We start from the raw sequence: 24,981 nt of genomic DNA on the forward strand, positions 1-24,981 counted from the left end.
CTTACCACTGGATATGTGAGATCTTAGTTCCCTGACCGAACCGATGCCCCCGCATTGGAAGCACGAAGTCTTAACCACTGACTGCCAGAGAAGTCCCACATCCACTTTTAATATTTGGGAAGCCATGAACATTATGTGGATAAAAATTCAAAGATCAGCTGCTGTTACTCATTGGAGTAAAAACTAGATTACTAATTATAGCAGTCTTTGACTTTCTTGGGCCTCCCTGGTGGCTCAGACGGTAAAGAATCTGCCTGCCATGTGGAAGACTGGGTTTGATCCCTGGATCAGGAAAATCCCCTGGAGAAGGGAATGTCTACCCACTCTAGTATTCTTGCCTGGAGAATTCCATGGACAGAGAGCAGAGTTGGACACGACCGAGTGACTAACATTTTCACTTTTGACCGTCTTACCCATGATAACCTTGTTGATAGAGATGGGAGTAAACATACATTGCTTGGCTTAATACATGAGAGTATAATGAGCAAACTTTCACCATAGTATATATGTAAAGACTGCTGATGTAAATACTGTTATGCAGATCTGTTGTTATTTAGTGTTTTATCTAGTGCTTTTGTTCAAATGAGCTCTCCTGTTTCTCAGAACAGAATTCTATGTTGATGTCTCTCCTGCAGTTATTTCTCAGCATTGCAGAATATGCAGTGCTGCTTGAAGTTTATTCACTGTAGCTGAGAGAATTTCTTATGGGTTAACTCTGTTGTTCCCTGTCTAATTGCTCATTTTCACCTTTTCACAGGTGAAATTCTCCTTGTTTGTCCAGCTTAAAGTCTGTTGCAATGACTATTCCTTAAGAGCAAACAGTTCATTCTAGGTCTTTATAGTACTATTTTTAAAGTAGTGTGATTTATGAGTAAGTCTTACGCAAACTAAAAACCTAGCTAATGTAAAGACTAATCTAGTCAAACCAGGGACCTGGGGTGACTGTAGCTGGAGATGCTGATAAACTTTGTAAGAAATGTGACCTCTTAAGGTTACTATGCTGAATTAGAATGTCGAACATAAACTTGCGAACATATGAATAATATTGCCTTCATTCAAATAAAAGTTTCACATTAAGAGGAGAAGATGAGAAAACTGAGTCAACAGCGTAAAATGTGACAGGTTATATTAGCAAAACAAGTAGGAGGAAGTTAGCTGAATTGTCAGCCTGTACCCTGGTCGCCATCTCTTCCTCACACTGTAACTGCCTTTGCGGCGCTGATGTTTCTAAAGGGTTTTCACAGTTCAACTTAAGTTAAAATAATAACTATTATTACAAAGGCATAATGATTTGTATGAGCCAGATTTTCCTTTACTGTGTAAATGACATGAGAATAGATGAGTCCTTTAGAATTAGCATTTGGTTCATGTGTCATTTTATTAAACTTAACATCCTCAAATTTTTACTTAACTGTGTAGTAAAATGGGAAGATTAATAGTGCTAAAAGAAACTTTGAAATGCCACATAATGAATAAGAAGAGCAGGTGTAATCTAAAAGCTAAGTCTTTCATTTCCTGTTTGAAGTTGGCCTCAGAATTACTCACAATGTCCTGGATCGTAAAAAGGCAAACTTTGCATTTTAATTTTTTCAGAACAAACTCTTTTAAAGATAAATATCACATTCCAAATGACTTCGTATTTATTTCAATAATAAGGTCTAGTGTGCCCCATAGTTTAGCATACAAATAGGTATGGATTTCATATGTTTTATACATTTATGTTTTATAAGACAACTTACCCCAGGGAATTCAGGGCATTTTCATGTCAGTAAATTGTTTAATTAATATTTTTGACTAAAGTAATTGTTTTACTGCTTCACATCCATGATGATGGCTATAATCCAAGAGACAGTGGTAAGTTTTGATTAGAATATGGAGGATTTACCACCCTCGTAATTGCTGGTGAGAATGTGCAACCACACTGAAAAGCAGTTTGGCAGCTCTTCAAAAAGCTTAAAACCTGAGTGACCATATGACCTAGCTGTTCTTTTATATATATATAATTAATGCCTGGACTTCCCAAAAAGTTAAACACACAAGCTGACATTCACCTTAAAGCCTTGATGTGTATTAAGTGATGTGTACCAATAGGCCTGAATGGAGCTTCCACCACTCTGAATGTGACATACTTGTAAATAAAGAAAGATTCGAGAGTACCAAGAGTGAAGTAGCCTGTAGCAAGAATCTAATGCTGTCTTCTCTCATTATATATATATATTTTTTTTTTAGTATTTTCAGAAGATGTTTCTTTAGAATCAGCTTGTCAATTTCTACAAAAAACCATTTTCTGGGATTTTGATTTTGATTTAGAGATTCTGGTTACAAGTACCTTTCATATATGTGATAAGGTACTTCTCTCATTATATTTTAAATGTTGTTGTCACAAGAGTGAAGCGACCTCCTTTAAAACACGTTTGAAAGTTTAACTGACTTCAGAAATATCAGCTAAGGTTCTTATGTAGCAGTGGAAAGATCATTACTGTGAAGTCAAACATAGCTGGACTTGAGACCCCCTCTGAAATCTACCAGGAAGTTCTTCCTCTTGAAGAAATGAATTAATCTCTGAATCTCTGGTTTCTCATCTGCAAAATACCTAATAGAGTTGTGGGATTAAATGAGATGCCATGGATGAAACAGACTATACTCTGTTTCTCTGGCCTGCGTGTACTCTTGTTTCTACTTCTAGAGCACTTCCACCTTGGACTTCTTCCTGCTGTGTACTCAAACACACATCTACACAAACTGAGTTAATTCTTCTTCCTGTATGTACACATCAAACCTAGGGTTTACCTTATTGAAGCACTTATCTTGTTCTATTGAATTTTCATATTTTGCATCTCTTCCCCAGAAAACGAAGTTCTTTTTTTTTTTTTTTTTTGGCACACCATGCAGCTTGTGGGAACCCAGTTCCCCAGCCAGGGTCTCAGTTCCTGGACCAGGGACTGAAGACCAGCCCTGGCAATGAAAATGCCAAATCCTAACCACTAGACCATGAGGGAACTCCCCCAAAATAAGTTCTTTAAAGGGGGAAAAAAAATTGTCTTCCACTGTATACATATTTGCCTGGCATGGTGACTAGCTCAATAAATATTTGAAAAAATCGAATTTTAGGAACATCTAGCATTATACCGGGTTCATAATAACTCCCTGAAAAAGCATACTATGTCTTTGTTTTGCTTTCTGTTAGAACATAGTCAACTTGAAGCATTTTCAGATCTATAATATGCAGTGATTTATATCTTAAATGGAAATGTTTTTATTACTAGTTATACCTATGGAATGAAGAGAATGTTTCTTATCTGTGTTGTAATAGACTGCTTATTGTTATATATTTACCTTTGTAATTTGTACATTATGTTTTCTTATACAAATCAAATCTATATTTACTAGCTTAAAATTTATTTTATATATGTCTCAGGAATTGCAAGTTAATGCATATATTTCATGCCATTCTTCTCCATTTAATATTATTTAGACTTAGAATGAAATAGCAAGGTTGGAAACAATGCTATAGATTTAAGAAAGCCTATGAAATATATGGAAATTAAGTCATTTTAAGTAATAACTGAACCTTGTTCTTACCATTTTTATTTTAAATGCTTATCTTGCAAAATAATAATAATAGGTAATAACTATTTTGGAATGGGAAGAATGAAAATAAAGGGAGCAGTAGAGGAAGTTTAATCAACATGTTTTGTTTCCCCAGACTTAGCATATTTCCATACACACGACCATCTAAATTATTTACAAAAGCTTTGCTGAATAAATAAAAGCTATTAACTGAATAATAATATAGGGATATTGAACAGGCAGAAGTACTGCTTATGTTTCTATAAATTGAGATTTCTTTATTGTTTCATAATTGTTTTCTTTCTTCAGGTACAGAGAACTACAACTTAGTGCAGAAAGCAAAGTAACAGAATATCTCCATCAAAGTAAAATAAAATCTTTTGAAAGTGAGCGTGCTCAACTTCTACAAGAGGAGACTGCAAGAAATCTCACACAGTGTCAGTTGGAATGTGAAAAATACCAGAAAAAATTAGAGGTACATATACAAGCTTTTGTTTTAAAATTAGCATAGAATGTAAGCTCTGTAAGCATAAGGTCTATATTATATTCAGCTTTTTAAAAAAATGATTTTCATTTAATTTTGTTTGTGCTTGGTCTCTGTTGCTGCACACTGGCTTTCTTCTAGTTGGGGCGAACTGAGGCCATTGTGGCACGTTGGGCTCAGTAGTCCTGGCGCACAGTTGCCCCACGGCATGTGCAATCTTCCTGGACCACGGATTGAACCCGTGTCCCCTCCATTGGCAGGCAGACTGTTAACCACTGGACCACCAGGGAAGTCCATATTTCATATTGAGCTTTATAAATAATATTTGTGTTATGTATGAGAAGGAGCCGTGTCTTTAATTTTTAAAGATCTCTTATCAAGAGAATGTATCTTCCTCTTAGATAAAAAGGTGGAAAGAAGTAATGGACAGCCTCTAAGAAAAGAAATGCAAATTGCCATAGGTCTGTTTGTTGTTTTTAGTGTTGGCAGAAGTCCCCTTAAATGGGAAATCTCATTCAAGTAGAAAATGGACCATCCCTTCTAGAGAATGATATGGTTATTTGTGTTAAAGTCCTTAAAAAATTGATCAAGTAATTTTAGTTAAAGGAACAATGAGGTGCTTGTTGAGAACAAGCAAGGTTTTATGTTTTTTGTGTGTATCACAGCATTATTTATTATCATAAAAACTGGAAGTGTCTTAAATGTCCAACAATAGATAATTAAACAGTTTTTGATTAATATGTTAAAATTATAAATTTTGGTGTATTCATACATTGTATGATTATGTGCAATCATGTTCTTCAATATTTTAGAATCAAGAAAATTCTTCTTTAAAATGCTGAATGAAAGACGCAATAATATCATTAGGGTGATTAATTAATGATGTAAGTATTCATTACAATAAACTTCCAGAGACTACATTTTAGAAAAGTACTCTGATAAGTAAAATTAAGATTAACAAAACAAAAGGAACTTCCCTGGTCATCCAGTGGTTAAGAATCCACCTCAGAGCTCAAGGGGGACGGGTGTTAGATCCCTGGTTGGAGAACTAAGATACCACATACCACGGAGCAGCTAAGCCCACACACCACAGCTATCTAGTCCTTGCGCGCTGGAACCCATGCACCACAAGTAGAGAGTCCGTGCACCACAGTGAAAGATCTGCGTGGTGCAGCAAAGATCCCACGTGCCCCACCTGAGACCCAGGGCAACCAAAATAAATAAATATTTGTTTAAAAAAACAAAAATAACAAAGAGTCTTACAGAAAATAAAGCCTTAGGGAAAAACATAAAGACAATGTGAATTAAATAGCACATATTTAAAGAAACACGAGTAAAAATTGTAGATGATACCTACTTCTAAATAAACCAGTGTTCTGCATTTAAAACTTTTTCAGGTACCTTCTTTGGGAAACTGCTGCAGTCACAATCTGCTACAGGCGACTCTCCCACACATTTTAGATTAGATTAGCTCTGCTTTGGTATTCGTCATCTGCAAATTTTTTATGGTTTAAGTTTTGTAATTCCTAGCAATTTCTTTTTCTTTCCACATCAGATGGCTGTGCTTACGGATGTGTTTGGGGGGAGTGAGGGGTTATATTTAGGAAAGTAGAAAGCCACTTGCCCTCTCTGTGTACTGAAACAAACATTTCATTAACCAATACTTTAAAACACACAGTGCTGGTGTTTTAACCATTCTATTTTATTGTTTTTAGCTGGTTTTAGTCAAAACTGATTTCATAACCTCCTAAAGGTTTCAACTTGCAATATGAAAGCCAATTTTCCATAGAGCTACCCACTTAGTCTGTGGATGCAGGTGACTAGTAATTATTGAGCTCTCTTGTGTAAAGGCCTTACATGGAGAAACACCTTTGTGAAAAATACTATGATTGTAAAAACTTGGGTTGATAAAACTGAGGCGTTAGGGGAATTTCTTTACAGTTTCTCCTCTGTTAAACTAGGATGTTTGAGAGGACAGGGACTATTTACTTACTGTTGTCATCAGTGCCTAACATAGCACTTCACTCATAGTGGATGCTCAATAAATATTTAATGAGTGAATGAATGGTTTGATGATGTGCTATGCTTAGTCAATCAGTTGTTTCTGACTCCTTGCGACCGCATGGGCCGTAGCCCACCAGGGTCCTCTGTCAATGGGGATTCTCCAGGCAAGAATACTAGAGTGGATTGCCATGCCCTCAGGGGATCTTCCCAACCTAGGGATCGAACCCAGGTCTTCCACGTTGCAGATGGATTCTTTACCATCTGAGCCACCAGGAAAGCCCAAGAATACTAGAGTGAGTAGCCTATATCTTCTCTGGGGGTCTTCCCGACCCAGGAATTGAACTGCATCTCCTGCATTGTAGGCAGATTCTTTACCAGTTGAGCTACCAGGCAAGCCCCATTTATAATGAATTTAACAGCAACCCACTCCAGTACTCTTGCCTGGAAAATCCCATGGATGGAGGAGCCTGGTAGGCTGCAGTCCATTGGGTCGCTAAGAGTCGGACACCACTGAGCGACTTCACTTTCACTTTTTACTTTCCTGCATTGGAGAAGGAAATGGCAACCCACTCCAGTGTTCTTGCCTGGAGAATCCCAGGGACGGGGGAGCCTGGTGGGCTGCCATCTATGGGGTCGCACAGAGTCGGACACGACTGAAGTGACTTAGCAGTAGCAGCAGCAGCAGCAGAGAGAAATAATGTTGTGAAGGGTAAAGATTACTATAATTATGTACTTTTTGATGGCTTTTACCTAATATTCTCATTGATTTATGCCTTAGGGACAGTCTGTTTTATTTTTTTCCTTAATTATCAGTTTCCAAAAGCTTTCAAAAAACTGGCTTTAGAACTTTCTTGGTGGTTCAAGTGGTTAAGAATCCACCTGCCAGTGCAGAGAACACAAGTCCGCTCCCTGGTTCAGGAAGATCCCACATTCTGTTGGGGTAGCTAAGCCCATTCCACAGCTACTGAGTCCACGTGCACCTAGAGCCTGTGCTCTGCAACAAAAGAAACCACCGCCATAAGAAGCCCACACACGACAACTAGGTGTAGCCCCCACTCACCACAACCAGAGAAAGCCCTCGTGTAGCAACAAGACCTAGCACAGCCGAAAGTAAATAAATGGCAAAATTTACTTTAAAAAACAAAAAAACACTGACTTTATATTTTTGTCTCTTTTTAGAGCAATTATTGACCTATGATTTTGTGTTTTCATTCATTTTATGTATGTTATATATATAATTTTATATAACTGTGTATTATCATTCTGTTATTTAAAGGAAGGAAATATCCACTGTGAGAGCTTGATATTTAATAAGGATTCTTAAAAGCAGTTGACCTATTTTTTGCATTCATGATTAAACTCACATGTTCATAGATTGGTTTTTCCCTAAAGAATCTTTAATGTAATAGCCTTCCATAGGTCCAATAATCATGTTCTTCAGTGGCTTTCAGAAACTGTAATAAATTTATTCACATCAGCCACTCAGACAAATCCATGATAAAAGAGAATCCGCTACTGTGGTGTACTAGAGGTATTGAAAGGTACCCCAAATCAAAAGTTTCTGGCCCTCTCTTCTTTCTGTCATGAACGAGAATTTTAAATTGTATCTCTCAATTTAATACTACCTTTCAGTCTCTTCTTAAAATAGTATTTTATGAAATATGTAGTCTCCAGCATTTTAGTTCTTTGTCTCTTCATATATCCATTTCTGCAGTTTTTCTTTCGTAGTTTTGGTTGGGAAAGTGAGGTATAGATGAAAGGTTATCAGCCCTGCTGTGAGAACCACCATTTAACACTGTCCTTACTGAGCCTCTCTACTGACAAAGGCATTAATGTGTCACCGGCAACCAGATTCTTAATGAATTACATCCCAACTTAGTGAACTCTCTAAAATCCCCAGATTGTTTCACTTTGCAGTGATTTTGTTATAATAAATTCTCTAGAAAGCATTTCCAACCAGCAAGAATTAATGCTACAACAGGAATTTTCTTTTTCTGATCCAATCAAGGACACTAGAAATCATCCTACAGATATAACTTTTGTGTTACTCTTTCTCCATCTTCCAAAGGAATGTATTTAGAGGGTAGGGGATGATTATTAGTTTATTTGGAGTTGGGAGAGAGTTTTGATGGAGGAATGTATTTAGAGGGTAGGGGGTGAATATTAGTTTATTTGGAGTTGGGAGAGAGTTTTGATGGAAATAATTTAGGAAAATGAGAGGAAATAGATTAAATTAAATCAAAATTTCTGCTTGTTAAAAGCTGTAAATAGATCTTCCATATCTTCTTTCTCCCTATTGCAGGAAGCAGTCACATACATTTGTTAAGGTAAACTTTTATGTCATTAGAGAAAATAACTTTTCTTCAAAATTGCTTAATAATAGAGAATTCAGGATAATTAAAGCAGTACATCTGGAGAAGGAAATGGCAACCCACTCCAGTGTTCTTGCCTGGAGAGTCTCAGGGACGGAAGAGCCTGGTGGGCTGCCGTCTATGGGGTCACACAGAGTCGGCCACGACTGAAGCGACTTAGCAGCAGCAGCAGCAAAGCAGTACATCTCATCTTTATGAGCCGTTTAATACAGGGTACTCATAGTTGTATTTCCTGCAGTGGTAATAGCATTTTTCAGCACTTTTACTATATTCTAGTCACTCTGCTAAACACTGTGACTTTATCCTCTCATTTAATGCTTCCAACAACACACAGGTAGGCCTAGAAAGAATAATTACCTACGATCACAATGAGTAAGTGTCAAAGCCAGGATTGAAATCCAAATCTTTCTGGCTTCAAACCATATTCTTACCATAATATTCAACTGCTTCTCAGGAAGTACTGCATTCCTTATGCTGTGTTAAGAAGTAAGTATAATACCACCCCATAATTTAGTCTGTACTAGTAAGTAAACTTTCTAGATAGTTGCAATTTAATGTAAGCATTAAAGCATTCCTTTGTCACTAGAAATGTCTCCTTCTTGGTGAATTCATTATTGTCACCCTAATGATTTCTTCAGTAAGTTACCATAGGAAAACATAGGCTTTTTTCTTCTACTTAAAATAACTCCAATTTCCATGTCTTTTATATGTCTTTTTAATAAATTTTTTATCCTTTCTTTCTATACAAAGGCATTTTCTGGTACTGTTCCAAGTAGCACTTCACATTTACATTTTGATTTGCTGCTTTGAATTTATGATTGTTCAGCAAACCAAAAATCTTAACTAAAACCATGGTCTGGGTAAATGAAACAGTCTGTGGTAGAAAACTGAAGGACTCATTACGAGTATGTAATTTTTACACACAGCTTTGCAAGTCTTTCTCAAATATCTGTGATCACTAGATAAATAATCTCCACCTAGGTGAGGAGTATAGCATTATTGCATTTTTTGAATTCTAACAAGCAAATGCCAATGTTACTCCTACAACTATTGCTAAGTTTTACATTTTTTTCAATTTATATAAAAAGGTGCTTCATAATTTTCAGTTCAAAACAAATTATTTTCCATAGGAACGAATGTATTTTACCTCTTTGGTCATCTTCATTGAGCTTTCTCTTCATATCTAAATCATTAAAAAATATTTTTTGCTTCATGTTTTCATCTTAACTGCCAACCTATTTAATTCTGCCTTCGCCATTTTTTTTTCCACTCCTAGGTTTTAACTAAAGAATTTTATAGTCTCCAAGCCTCTTCTGAAAAACGCATTACTGAACTTCAAGCACAGAACTCTGACCATAGGGCAAGGCTAGACACTTATGAGAAACTGGAAAAAGAGCTTGACGAAATAATAATGCAAACTGCAGAAAGTAAGTCTCCCCCACACACACCCCCAACACACACACAGCCGTTTCTTCTGACAGCACAAGGAGCCTGATACTGTTTCTAAAACTGCTTTGCTATATTTCTTTAAAATATTACTTGTGACTTTCTTTGAAAGAAGACTTTGTATTTTAAAATTCAGTTAACCTTAATTCTAGTAGTTTGAGAGCAAAAAATATATATTTGTCTAACTATGATAGATTTTATCTATCTTTTCATTTATTTATTTGTTTTACTATTTCATTTCACTCATCCAGCAATAAAGTGATTACATATGCCAGGATCTGGGGTGTAGAGTTCATGCAATAATTCTTGCTTATAGGTATTCCTAGTCTATTCTGCTGGGAGAGACAAACATGTCAACAGATAATTAAAGTGCTGTTAGCAAAAGAGAGGCAGATCTTGGTAAGTACAGAAGAGATCGTGAGTTAATTCCTTGTTGGAGGTGAGGAATCCCAAAGAGGGGAGATAACATTTGAATGAGTCTTGAAGGACAGATAGAAATTCATTGCACACCCTGTGTTACAGACTTTGACCTTTAATTTCTACTTCTTTATTCCCCTCTTATTTGCCATCTTCCTGTGTTGTCCTTGACTCCAAGAGAATATTTCAAGTTAACATTTCACCATTGCCTGAAATGTTTGCTACAGTACATTATTTCTATTCAAAAGTCAGAAACGATAGTGTCATTCTTATAAAAGTGGGTTTAATCTTCAGCTGAAGTTGAGATTGACTCTATCTGGGGTAACTTTTCTTATGAAGACTGTATTATGTTGGTAGCCCAATTTAAGAAAAACTTTTTTTCATTTCTGTCATTGCCTTTTTTTAATTTCCAAGGTCAGTGATAACTGCAGTAGTTTCCAAATTTATCCTGTTTCTTCATGGCATCTGAGTAACCTCTATAAAATATAGATTTGACTATACCATATACCTGCTTTAATGCCCCTATAAACATAAATCAGCCTAAGGTCAAATTCCTTAGCATGTCTTTTTATGATTAGACTCATTTATCTTTGTACTTTTTCATGCCTTGCTATTCTTATCATATCACTTTATTTTGAAAGTTCTATATTCTTTTTTATCTCTGTAACTTTGCAGATGTCCCTCTGTTTAAATAAATTAGTAATGAAAGAAAACTTCCTCAATCTGATAAGAGAGACCTATAAAAAATATATAGCTAATATAACTAATGATGAAATATCAATTGCTTTCCCTTTAAGGGAGAGAACCAGGCAAGGATTTCTAGAAGGATTGCCTTCTAGAACCAGGCAAGAACTTTTCATAACTTCTATCAAACATATTTGAGCTCCTAGCCAGTGTACTAATGGAGGATAGGAAAAAATTTACGAAGATCAGAAAAGAAGAGAAAGACTATATTTTCAGATTACAAAGCGATCACTGACACTGATAAGTAAATTTAACAGGCTATGATAATTACATGAAAATATACTAGAAGCAAACAATTGGAAATCGAAATTTAAAAAGCAGTTTCCTTTACAATAGTATCAAAAAACACAAAATATATAGGAATAAATTTAACAGTACAAAATACAAATCATTGCTAGGAAAAATTAAAGAAGACTCTCTAAAATATCCAAAGATAAAATCATGAATTCTGTTAATTCAGTGTTGTTCCAATCACAGTTCCTTTTTTAACATTTTAGTATTCCATTTATGTGAAAATTCAAAGTCTACTTTTAATAATAGCATGACACACCTACCAGAATGCCTGAAATTAGCAAGACTGACTATTCTCAATGTTTGTGAGGAAGACTTTCTTATAAAACCAAACAACCTATCCAGTTATCCAGCAATTTCATTCTTAGTTACTTTCCCAAAGACAAAGAGCATATGCACACTGGAACAACCCAAATAATGTGAGCGGGTCGGGGGGAGGAACACAATTGGAAGACGTACACAGACTGACTTCAAAACTTAATATAAAGCTATTGTGTCAAGCTACTATACTACTGGCGTAAAGACAGATACAGCAATAAAATAAAATAGAGAACTAAGAAATAGACCCACACTTGTCTGATTATTAATAAAGACAGCAAACCATTCAACTGGAGAAAGGAAAGTTCCATACATGGTGCTAAAAAAATTGGACATATTTTTGAAAGTGAACCTCAACCTTATTTCATACCATACTCTAATACTAACTTAAGATGAAACTTGCAAGTAATAAGTAAAACTATAAATCTTTAGTGGAAAACATGATTGTTTTTGCAACTTGATGCAGCTCAAAATTTCCTAGATAGGTTCTTGAAAGGAACTATAATAAAATAAAGCTTTACTAAGTTGATTTCATCAATATTAAAAACCTCTGCTCTTTTAGAAGACATTTTTTTAAAACGAACTAACTTGCAAAGTAGGAGAAATAATCATAGTCTTATATCTGACAAAGCAATGGTATCCATATTAAGAAAATGACTCGGAGAAAATATTCACAAAAGTCTTGACATAAGATTATCCAGATGGGCCTATCTCAAGGGTCCTTGTAAGAAAGTTATGTGATGATGAAAACAGAAGTTAGAGAGAGATTTGAAGATCCACAGAAAATGTTAAGAAAGTCATAAGAAAAAATATATTTACAGTACTTCACTGTAGGTTTACATCGTCTTCCCATACGGTGCTAGCAGTAAAGAACCTACCTGCCAATGCAGTGAGACATAAGAGACACGGGTTCGATCCCTGTGTTAGGAAGATCCCCTAGAGAAGGGAATGGTAACCTACTCCAGTATTCTTGCCTGAAGAATTCCGTGAACAGAGGAGCCTGGCAGGCTACAGTTGTGGGGGTTGCAAAGAGTTGGACACAACTGAAGCGACTTAGCATGCATGCACCTACATCAATATTGTTTTAAATGATACAAACCACTGTAGATGTTATATGTATTGCTAATACTAGATATCCGGGGCTTCCCTGGTGGCTCAGAGGTTAAAGCGTCTGCCTGGAATGAGGGAGACCCGGGTTCGATCCCTGGGTTGGGAAGATCCCCTGGAGAAGGAAATGGCAACCCACTCCAGTACTCTTGCCTGGAGAATCCCATGGAGGGAGGAGCCTGGTAGGCTACAGTCCATGGGGTCGCAAAGAGTCGGACACAACTGAGCGACTTCACTTCACTTCACTTCAATACTAGATATCCAAAATGAAAAGATAGATGGACCTAGAGGTTATCATACTAAGTGAAGTAAGTCAGAAAAAGAAAGACAAATATCATAATAATGTCATTTATTTGTAGACTCTAAAGTATGGCACAAATGAACGTAGTTACAAAACAGAAATAAACTCACAAACATAGCAAACAAACCTGTGGTTACCAAAGGGGAAGAAGGCGGTAGGAGAAAACCAATTAGAGGAGTTTGGGATTAGGAAATACAAACTAGTATATGAAAAGTAGATAAACTAAATAGATAAACCTACTTTCTAGCACAGGCAACTGTATTTGTACCAATAAACCATAATGGAAAAGAATATAAAAAGGAATATATATATTCACTTTGCTATACATCACAAACACAACATTGTAAATCAACTATATGTCAGTAAAAAATTCATATTATTAAAAAAATGAAAAGATAATGTGAAGGAAAAAATTCACATTTATTTACAGGTATAAAAATTCATGCATGGATAAAAAAAGAAGCAGCAATATCGCTTTATCACAGCCCAGTGTAACTGATATGACTGTTTCAGGGTAGCCTAGCCTATACACTAAGGAATGAATCACTATAAAATTTTTGTGACATACAGCATTACAGTCATATTTACATTACAGTATTGAAAACATTGTTAAACCTTTTAAAAAGCTACTTACCTGTGATGATACACTAATATGCAGTTTCTTCAGTTATAAGAGAGAGACATACAGTACAGTAATATAATTGTTTGACAGCAAGGTTATAAAACAATAAGAAAACTAACACATTATTAATTTTGTTAATATTACCTATGCCTATATAAGGATAGACTAGCATCTACATATACTTTATGTATTCATGACTTACCTTATTCTTAGCTTTTTTTGATATTTTAAGGCTACATGGTTCACCTGCAAGTTTTTTCAAATTGTTTCAAATCGCAAAAAAATTTTTCCAGTGTATTTATTGAAAAATATTCATGTATGAGTGTGACCCAAGCAGTTCAAACCCTTGTTGTTCAAGGGTCAACTGTATATATTTCTCAAAATGCAATGAATGGTAGGTAGACTTAAGATTTGTACCTTTCACCATATGTAAATTTTATTTTTAAAAAAGAACTGTAGATATTATTGAACTATAGTTGATAATTTACTCATTGAACTGTTTGGAGTGAAGGCTCAGTACTGCAGCTTCTTTTGAAATGCATCAACAAATAAGATTCACGAATGCACAGCATTGGTAGCTCAGATGGTTAAGAATCGGCCTGCAGTGCAGGAAACCTAGGTTTGATCCCTGGGTTGGGAAGATCCTCTGGAGAAGGGAATGGCAACCCACTCCAGTATCCTTGCCTGGAGAATCTCATGGACAGAGGAGCCTGGCAAGCTACAGTCCATGGGGTCACCAAGAGTCGAACACGACTGAGCGACTAACACAACAACAACAACATGGATGAATACAGTGATGGACAGATGTGTGAGAAGTAAATATAGTACGATGTATAATTTGGATGCCAGATGCTGGATATATGTGTATATTTCTTTCAGGTTTTTCATATATGTAAAATATTTTCTTAATAAAATTTTTTAGAAAAGATTTGGAAATTAATCTTCTTGCTGTGACATTGTATAAACCATATGTTTGTTAAACTAGATTTATTTGTACGTGGAAGACCAGTAAACTAGGTTCTTTTCTATCCATTTACACTGGAAATTAGAATATTCCTATCCTTGTTTAATGAATACTTACTGAAAAATGAAATTTGTGAGATGTAAGGGCAAAACATTCTTTTTTAGTACCATAGTGTGTACAGTACTCAAAGGATTGTCATCTAATTCGTCTCATTTCAGCAGACACAAAGATGCTTAGGCTTTATTTATTAAGGTGTAACCATGACAAGAAAAAGTCTCAACAACCCAGATAATCACGATGATGGTGTGGTCACAGATTTCAAGCGAGACATCCTGGAGTGTGAAGTCAAGTGGGCTTTAGAAAGCCTCACTACAAACAGCTAATGGAAGTTATGGAATTCCATCTGAGCTATTTCAGATCCTAAAAGATAATGCTTTTAAAGTGCTACACTCAATATGCCAGGAAATTTGGAAAACTCGGCAGTGGCCACAGGACTGGAAAAGATCAGTTTTCATTCCAATCCCAAAGAAAGGCAATGCCAAAAAATGTTCAGACTACTGTGCAGTTGTGCTCATTTCACAGGCTAGCAAGGTAATGCTCAAAATCCTTCAAGCTAGGCTTCAGTAGTACATGAACCAAGAACATCCAGATGTACAGGCTAGATTTAGAAAAGGGAGAGGAACCTAGATCAAATTGCCAGCATACTCTGGATCTTAGAAAAACATTTACTTCCGCTTCATTGACCACGCTAAAGCCTTTGACTGTGGATCACAACTAAATGGAAAATTCCCAAAGAGATGGGTATCACCACCTGAGAAACCTGTACGCAGGTCAAGAAGCAACACTTAGGACCAGACATGGAACAGTGGACTGGTTCATAATTGAGAAAAGAGTATTTGTCAAATGGAGTATTTGTCAATTGAGAAAGGAGTACATCTTTGTCAAAGCTGTATAGCCTGCTTATTTAACTTATATGTAGAATGTACATCATGCAAAATGCTGGGCTGGGTGAAGCACTAGATGGAATCAAGATTGCTGGGAGAAATATCAACAACCTCAGATATGCAGATACCACCTTCATGGCAGAAAGTGAAGAGGAACTAAAGAGCCTCCTTAATCAAGGTACAAGAGGAGTGAAAAAGCTGGCTTAAAACTCAACATTCAAAAAAGTAAGATCATGGCGTACATTCCCATCCCTTCATGGCAAATAGATGGGGGAAAAAATGGAAACAGTGACAGTTTATTTTCTTTGGCTCCAAAATCACTGCAGACGGTGACTGTAGCTCTGAAACTAAAAGACGCGTGATCCTTGGAAGAAAAGCTCTGACAAACCTAGTTGTTGTTGTTGTTCAGTTGCCAAGTCATGGCCAACTCTTTGTGACCCCATGGACTGCAGCATGCCAGGTTTCGCTGTCCCTCCCATCTCCCAAGGTTTGCCCAAGTTTCTGTCCATTGAATTGGTGATGCCATCCAACCATCTCATCCTCTGTCACCCTCTTCTCCTTCTGCCTCAGTCTTTCCCAGCATCAGGGTCTTTTCCAATGATTTAGCTGTTCACATCAGGTGGCCACAGATTGGAGCTTCAGACAGTGTATTAAAAAGCAGAAACATCACTTTGCTGACCAAAGTCCATACATATGTATGGTTTTTCCAGTAGTCATGTTTGGATGTTAGAATTGGGCCATAAAGAAGGCTGAGCACTGAAAAATTGAAGCTTTCAAATTGTGGTGCTAGAGAAGACTCTTGAGAGTCACTTGGACAGCAAAGAGATCAACCCAGTCAATCCTAAAGGAAATCAGCCCTGAATATTCATTGGAAGGACTGATGTTGAAGCTGAAACTCCAATACTTTGGACACCTGATGCGAAGAGCTGACTCACTGGAAAAGACTGATGCTGGGAAAGATTGAGGGAAGGAGGAGAAGGGGACAACAGAAGATGAAATGGTTGGATGGTGTCATCGACTATGCATGTGAGTTTGAGCAAACTCCAGGAGATGGTAAAGGACCAAGAAGCCAGGTGTGCTTCAGTCCATGGGGTCGGAGTCAGATATGACTGAACAATAACAAACCATGGCAAATTGCAGTATCCTGTTTACGCTTGAATTGCTTTTTGTAATTAAGTGAAATATTACGTTGGAAAAGGAAATGGCAACCCACTCCAGTAACTTGCCTGGAGAATACCATGGACAGAGGAGCCTGGCAGGCCATGGTCCATAGGGTCACAGAGAGTCAGACACAACTGAAGCAACTAAGCCCGCACATAATATTAAGTATTTGAGGAGTTTTGTTTTCAAAGATCTCATCAAGTTGTTAAAAGTACAGGTATTGTCCAGAAAGTAAATAAATTTTTTGTAAATATCAGATTTCTGTCAATTGAGGGACCTCTTCTCCATCCTCCTTCTATTTGTAACCTCTTGCTCAGCATTTGTCACATTTTTCAAAACTCTTCTCTTGCTTCTTAAATCATCACTTTTGATTGTTTCTTCTCCATCATTTTTATTATCTCTTCTTCTATCTAACTGTTTCTAGTTCCTGGGGATTTTTTCCCCTCATCCTCTTTAACTCTTACTTACCTATTTTCTGGATAATCTTATCCCTTTCCACAATTTCAGTTAGTGTCTGTAGGCTAGTCATTCCACAGGTCTGTATGGAATTCTATTTTTCATTCCTTCCCTAAATCCAGTTAATAATAGTACCTATAACTTGTGAGGAGTTGTTTTCTCATTACTGGAATTTTTTTCCTATATAAAATCAGAGTTAACAAAAATCTATTGGTCATGTCATTACCTGTTTTAATCACTCTTAACTTTTTGTTATCTTGTTATCTATAGAATAAAATCCAGACTCTTTAGCCTAGCAAACAAGACTACTACCATTGTTCTTCAGACTAACTGTAGTCACTTTCCTTACAATTATTAATACTAAAACTTCTCAAGTCTGTGCCTTTACGCGTTATGGTTCCTTCCTGCAACTTCTCTGTAAATGTCATTCTCCCCATACCTTCTTTATGCCTCTAGCATGGGAAAATTGGTAGTACTCAGATATTAGTTGTGCTTCTAAGACACATTCATATGTCTTCAGTACCATTTACCGTGTTGTATAGCATGTTGCTTCTTTATTAAATCATCACTAGAATAATTATACCATAAGTTACTAATCAGGTAAGTATTAAACTCGAATTTAAGTTGTCCATCAGTATGTGATGAGTTTTTGAGATGTTAGCTAAATTTACTCCTCTCTCTTCTGAACTTAGAACTGTCTAAGACAGACAAGAGTCAGACGGGTATCTAATGCCAGCTGTAGCTCTGATAGAGATGAAGGGAAGTCAACTTGGATCTGAGCAGCGATAGCTGATAATACAACTGGTCATGGCACCAAGCATCTCTCGCTTCCACATGTCCCTCATAATTAACAATCCGACCTCTGAAAACTGGTCTTGGTTCAGTGTGAAAAATAGAGTCAAAATTGAAGGAAAACGCTTACAAATAGCGTTTGTAAATAAATATTTACTGTACCACAGCAGGATCAAACAACAAAAAAGGGCATATTACAGTGATAGGCCTGCAAGTAACTTCCTTACTAATGTAAAATTTGTGGCTTTGTTTTAAACTTGAAACACTTCTGAAAGTAGGTTTCTCTTTTTTACATTAAAATAATGGTTATCAATGAATAATGTTATAAAAATTGTTATATGTCATTGACTGCTTTAAATTGAGCTATAAACCTTTAGTTTTTATGGCCTTTGATTAAATGTTTTTTCATCTCAGCTTCCAGTAAAATTGTCATTGCATTTAAACTTTTTACTCATAAAATGTTAACCTATTGGTTAAAATTTCTTTTGGGGAGTGTGTGACAATAACAAAATTTAGAAGTAAATGTTGCTAAATTTTTTGTAATTAAAAAAAAAGTCATCAATAGGTTCTTAAACTGTACATTTTCTTTACAGAGTACAGAGTAGAATTAAGTAATTCTACTTAAATGCATAATTTCATTATTGCAAGTTAGGATAACTTGATAACAAGTTAGATAACTTTTTTAATGAACATCTTTTCTAATTAAAAATAGTCATTTCTTTTATCAAGAAGAGAAATGATGAGATTGAGGTTATCTTTACTTTTTCATAATTATGTAACAAACATTTCACGCAAAAAGCCTTTGAATATCAGAATAAACAGTCTGTATTATTATGTTTTATAACAAGACAACGTAATGTGTCATATGATGCAGACCCTTACACTTTGAAGCAATAGATGGGACAACTCCAAGCAAGCATACACTTTATGAAATACACTGCTACTTACAAATGGCCTGTTTGAGATTATGTATATAAGTGTTATGTTCACTAATTCATTATTATGACCTCTTTTATTTTCACTTCTGCCATGCTTTTTAAGAAGAAAGAATTTCACAGTGTACGCTTATTATTTTCCAGTTGACGATGAAGTTGAAGCCGAAAGGGTTCTTTTTTCCTATGGCTATGGTGCTAATGTTCCCACAACAGCCAAAAGACGACTAAAGCAAAGGTACGATCAATATATATTTGTTTACTTATCTAGTCAAGCTAAATGTAATTACATTCTGCTTTTTGATAATGTACTAAGTGGAGTGACAAAATAAAGTTACTGTATTTCTTCTTACGCATAAATATTACATTGCTCATGAAACAAAGCATAGTAAGTAATAATCATGCCTTTCGTGTATTTTTAAGTAGACTGTAAGTGTACATTAGAATTTCCTCGAATTGGATTCAATGATAATGGCAACATTTAAATTTTTTCAGGTTAAAATTAATGAATTGTGTCTCCTTTCTTCCCTTGTTTCATATTCGCCCACGTACATTCCTTGACTTATACTTGAAAGAGAGAGAAAAAAGATTGAGAGAGAGATAAAGAGCTAGCATATATGCACTCGTCACTCAGTTGAGTCTGACTCTCTGTAACCCCATTGACTATAGCCCACCAGGATTCTCTTTCCATGGGATTTTCCAGGCAGGAATACTGAAATGAGTTGCCATTTCCTCCTCCAGGGGATCTTCCTGACCCAGGGATCAAAACCGTGGCTCCTATGATTCCTACATTGTAGGAAGATTCTTTTACTGCTGAGCCATCAGGAAAGCCCAGCAGATATATTGTGACTGAAAATATAAAAGACTTTATGAAGACCAAGAAAATTTTTGGAAGATCCACTAGTTATTTTGTGAAATACTATTTGTTTAAAGTATACCAAGAGAAAATTGTACCTATATTAATTGGTTTTCTAGTTGACCTAACTCCTTTCTCCCACCTAAATTCATCCTGCTTTGCAAAAAGAGTCCCATTTGCTACCATAACAAATCTAAATGTTTCCATCAGACTTCTGAGCCCTTCCATGTAGCTCTGCTTCTCCAGCCTTATTTGTCTCTCTACCCAAAATGATGGTAGTATATCTCCCTGCCTATAAACATCTATTTTCCATGTAACCACACAACAAGCATTTGTCTTTATCTTGTTAGCTCTCATTTCCATATTGCTTCCCCAGCCAGATGGAAAGATCCTCAAGGTCAGCAAGTAAATCTTATTCTTGTTTATTCTCCATTGTCTTTACCCAGCATGGTGTGAGATAGCTAGCAGAATTGTCTCTTCATCTAAGTATTTGAGGATTCAAAGCTGCTTGTTTATCTGTTATTTTTATATGAATTGGTTTAAACATTTAGAGACATTACATACTAAGTAAGAAAAGCAATTAATCTTAACTCTAACACTTTTATAGAAGCTTTGGCTCAGAAGATAACATGTCTTTATGGCTATCAAAAGTGATGTAAGATATAGGTCATTTTATGAGAGGTAACAGAAAGATACTTAGAACTTGTGTTTCCTACTAGTTACACTAAATAGATCAAGGATAGTTGACTACTAGATAACAAATTGTAGCTAGAATGGTTAATTCTGTTTAGTGAAGATGCAAATATTTCTAAATCATGTATTATTTGAAAAATTGGGTGTAATCCCATTCCATTCACATTCTTCCCCGAGTCCCTCCAAGTTCACTAAGGATGACCTAGGATAATTTGTCGTTTTCAGGGTATCTCTGTATTTGAGGATTATATTGCCAAGGGAAAAATAGAAAGGTAATTTTATGGGCAAGCAACTTTTTTTTTTATCAGTGGCAAATGATTGGTAAAATGCTAAAAATTGAAATTTGAAGGAAAAAGTCCATAATCTTCTCTATTTTAGCATCCAATTCTTTCAAATGCATCTTGTTCACAAGAAAAAAGAAATTTTCTCTTGTAAGGTTTCTTTCAGTAACCCCAAATGATGCTCAGTTATTCTAAAATTGAAAGCAATTATTACTATTACCTTAATATTTTTTTTGGAATTTCCAAAACAGATGTTGATTTCTTAATATTTAGACTGAAAATATAAGGAACCACAACTGATTCATGTTCTGCATAATCTTAACTGTCTGTCCAAATATTTCTAAAGATTTTATCACTGAGCTATCTATGTGCCTTGAACAAGTGCCTAATGGGCATGCTATTAATACCTCCTACCAGCTGGTGCCAGGCATTCTTCTCATGATGAACCAGAGGGTTATTTTGAGGAAGTGCTTCTCAGGTCATCTAAATGCAGTGAAGGGAAAGTAAGTCTGGATAGCCAAAGAGGACATTTATGCATTCCTTTTCCCATTCATTCAACAACTTTTATTGAGTACCTACTGTACGCACAAAGTTGACCCGTGGCAAAGAAAATCCCTTTTGAGGATCTGATGCATTTCTGAAGTTTGCAAAGTCCTTATTTGATTTCTTAATGGATATTTGTAAAGAAGTTAATGGCTTTGTGCTTTAGGTTTAATTTATTTAAGATTATTGTATGGCAGAAACCAATACAACTTTGCAAAGCAATTATCCTCTAATCAAAAAAAAAAGATGAAAGCAATATAATCTTCTAGAAAATTTATATGTAATTCATCACATTTGAAATTAAAACAATGGAAGCTTAAGGTGACTTATAAAATAACAGAATGGCCCATGAAATATTTCCATAACAAAGTTTCCATTATACATCAGCCCATAACAAAGTGTATTGAAATTTCAAAGGAGCTTGTTTCACATCTGCTATACAATATACCCCATTCATACAGTGTTTGATTTGAAATCTCATATATTCAACAACCCATTCCCTGGTGGCTCAGTGGTAAAGAATCCGTCTAACAAAGCAGGAGACGTAAGTTCGATCCCTGGATAGGGAAGATCCTCTGGAGAAGGAAGTGGCAACCCTCTCCAGTGTTCTTGCCTGGGAAATCCCATGAAAAGAGGAGCCTGGCAAGCCACATTCCAAGGGGTTGCAAAAGAGTCCGACACAACTTAGGGACCTAACAACAACAAATACTCAAGAACCAATTCAGGTATTTCAGGGTAGCACTTAATTGAGGGGGTTTCTGATTATAAAAATAATACATGTTTATTTTAGAAAATTGGTGAAATTACCAGTAATCCTGCTATCCAAAGATAACCATTCAAAAATGTATACAGATAGATATATTTTTCTACATATTTATGGTGTTATTGTATGTAACTTAGAAGTTTAACTTTTTGTCTTCTAATTTTACCCTGAACATAAATAGATAAATTTCAATGGTTATTCAAAACTTTAGTTTGTAGACCTTCTGTTTTTGAGTGCCGTATTGCTGTTAGTAAATTGACGGTCACTGAAAATTTTCACTAGTTGCCTATTGCCACTTAAGGCAGATTATGAAATTAAAATGAGAAAATGGATGTGAAGTTCATCACAGTGAATGTTGGCATCGAGTAGGTGTTCAAGTGAAGTTTGTTATGTTAGTTAATGTTCCTTAAAATAAATTGATCAAAGTATTGATTTTAGAGATGAGGCCAGTGTTCCAAAAATGCCAGTGAGGCATAATTTGAATTTTCATTTAAAACAATTTTGTTTTATTGTAATGAGACCCTCTTGAAGTAATTAGTAGAAACAACCCCTGGACATGAAACTAGTTTTGAGATTCACTTTCTTTGATATAAGTCAGTTTCTTAAGACATAGATCCATAATGCCAGTTTCCCATAAAAATTAGTTTGAAAAATAAATTCCAGAAATGTATCCTAAACGCATTACAATTATTAAATAAGGTTGCTCCCAGTTTGAACTTTCAAGAGAGATATGAGCAATAACTAAATATTGTATTAAGCTTTCTGGGCCAAAGTCATGGAAAGTTAAAAGGGCTTAGACAATTAAAGCAGATTAAAATAAAATAAGCTCTTCTTGACTAAACTTGAAAATCTGAAGTAATGTTTTTGTTTCGGTCATGATTGTTTTGAAAATAGCAAACAAGATTTTCTGGTTGCATGTTTTGGTTATGCTCTTTAGCTTATAACACTAAATGGGCAACACCCAGGCACTAACGTGGTCCTAGTGTGTGCATCTCTGTTTGTTTTGGCAAGCCTGAATGTGGAGACTTTTCTGAGGGTTTTTAAACCTTTCAAATTGCAAGATTTACTGCGTACTACTGACCTTTGTTTTAGTTTCTGTCTAGTTTTATAAAGAGCTTTAAGTTGAAACTTTCACAGTAGACTAATCTTTATAATAAAGGAAAAAATAACACAGAGGGAGCTTTGTTTTTCTCTAGCAGACTTTTGAGCATAAAGTAATTTTGTTTTTCCTCTCCTTTATTCTCACATATGTGAGTTCTCATTTTTGTCCTTAGAGAAAAGTTGTGCTTATTTCATTTGGGTTGGTTTTAGGAATAGTCCTTTAAAAATCTACTGCTAATCAACTTGAAAGTTTAACCCTACAGAGAAACTAGAAAAAGACATACAACTATAGGTAATCAGAATACACCACTATTTATTTAGTCCCTGTAACTGCCAAGAAAGTGGGCAGTGCAGGGAGCAACCTGATGCTTTCTGAAGCTGAAATCGTTCTGGCCTGTGTGCCCTTTTTTTGAACCATTTCTTCATGCCATGCTAATAGAGACAGAACTCTGACCTTCTAAAACTGAAAAAGATCAAAAAGCCAAATGTTATTTCAGACTATGTAACTAATTAGCAGGTACCTAAGTATATACAGTTAGTTATTTAAATTTTGGTAATACTAAGTGAAGTATCCAGTATTGAAGGACTCAAGACAGAGTGTCAGTCCCCCATTGTGCTTTGATAACTCAGATGTGAGTGAAGGTCAACCATGTTCACTTTGGCTGGGTTATGCTTCTATGAAATTGTGTGTGATAATCAGAAGTACTGACTTCCATTGACAAATCCAAAATGGTAACTTTTACTTAGAGTCATGAGGTGCTGAAGAAAGCTAAGAGATAACCCATGGGAATTAATTTACCATATAACAGGTAAAAATTTAGTTTAAAATTTAAATACAAAACTGTACTCTGGTGATATTAGTTTCTAGTTCATGTCAAATTTGATCTTGGTGCAGGTAAAAAAAATCACATGGCAATTATGTAATTACAAAGAAGAATTGAATGCTGTACCTACTGTAGTATCAACAAAGAACCTGTAAAAGCAGTGCTTTCTTGAGGAGTTCAGTACTAAATAAATAAATAGCCTACCAACCAGACTTTAGCAGGAGTCATTTTTCCTGACTGTATCCCTGGTTACTCATTATAAAGAACTCACTATAAAGACTTGTTTTCGTTGTATGTGCATTGTAGTTAAGGAGACATAAACTCAGCATAGTTGAGCAATTGTTCATTTGTCTTGCCTTGAATTTCATTTAAGCTAAAATCACATCCTTTCTTCTGACTTCTAATATCCCAGATTCCTGAAAGAATACACCCGTAACATCAAACTACTCAGCACAGCAATGTGCCACATTTAAATATTTAGGAGGTTGAAATATAGAAGCAATCACAGGTGAATTCGGCCAAAAGTTTAGGGAAGAACTAACACTTATCCTCAGAGTCTTCCAGAAAATTTCAGAGAAAGGAGAACTCCCAAACTCATTTTGCGAGGCCACCATCACCCAGATAGCAAAATCAGACAAAGATGCCACAAAAAAAGACAGTTAAGGCCAATATCACTGGTGAACATAGATGCAAAAGTCTACAACAAAGCTCTAGCAAACAGAATCTAACAACACATTAAAAAGATCATATATCATGATCAAGTGGACCTTATCCAGGGATGCAGGGACTCTTTAATATATACAAATTAATCAGTGTGATGCACCATATTAACAAATTAAAAGAGAAAACCATATGATCATCTCAATTGATGCAGAGAAAGCTTTCAACAAAATTCAACACCCATTTATAATTTTAAAAAATTATAATTAAAAAAAAAAAAAAACCTTCTATGCCTGCAGAAAGTAGGCATAGAAGGAACATAACTCAACATAATA

At 35.6% G+C, this 24,981-nt stretch overlaps 1 protein-coding gene across 3 annotated transcripts in view; it reads left to right on the plus strand.

Annotated features, from left to right (window-relative positions):
• PIBF1 (progesterone immunomodulatory binding factor 1) overlaps window positions 1-24,981 on the plus strand; it is a 231,186-nt gene that overhangs the window by 125,080 nt on the left and 81,125 nt on the right. For all 3 annotated transcript variants that reach the window (XM_027557667.1, XM_027557670.1, XM_027557669.1), the window contains exons 11-13: window positions 3,880-4,045; window positions 9,707-9,857; window positions 19,073-19,163. In XM_027557667.1, the coding sequence (XP_027413468.1) occupies window positions 3,880-4,045; window positions 9,707-9,857; window positions 19,073-19,163 (408 nt within the window). The remainder of the gene's footprint in view (window positions 1-3,879; window positions 4,046-9,706; window positions 9,858-19,072; window positions 19,164-24,981) is intronic.

Source organism: Bos indicus x Bos taurus, chromosome 12 (genome assembly GCF_003369695.1).
Source record: "Bos indicus x Bos taurus breed Angus x Brahman F1 hybrid chromosome 12, Bos_hybrid_MaternalHap_v2.0, whole genome shotgun sequence".
In the NCBI taxonomy this organism is placed as follows: Eukaryota; Metazoa; Chordata; class Mammalia; order Artiodactyla; family Bovidae; genus Bos; species Bos indicus x Bos taurus.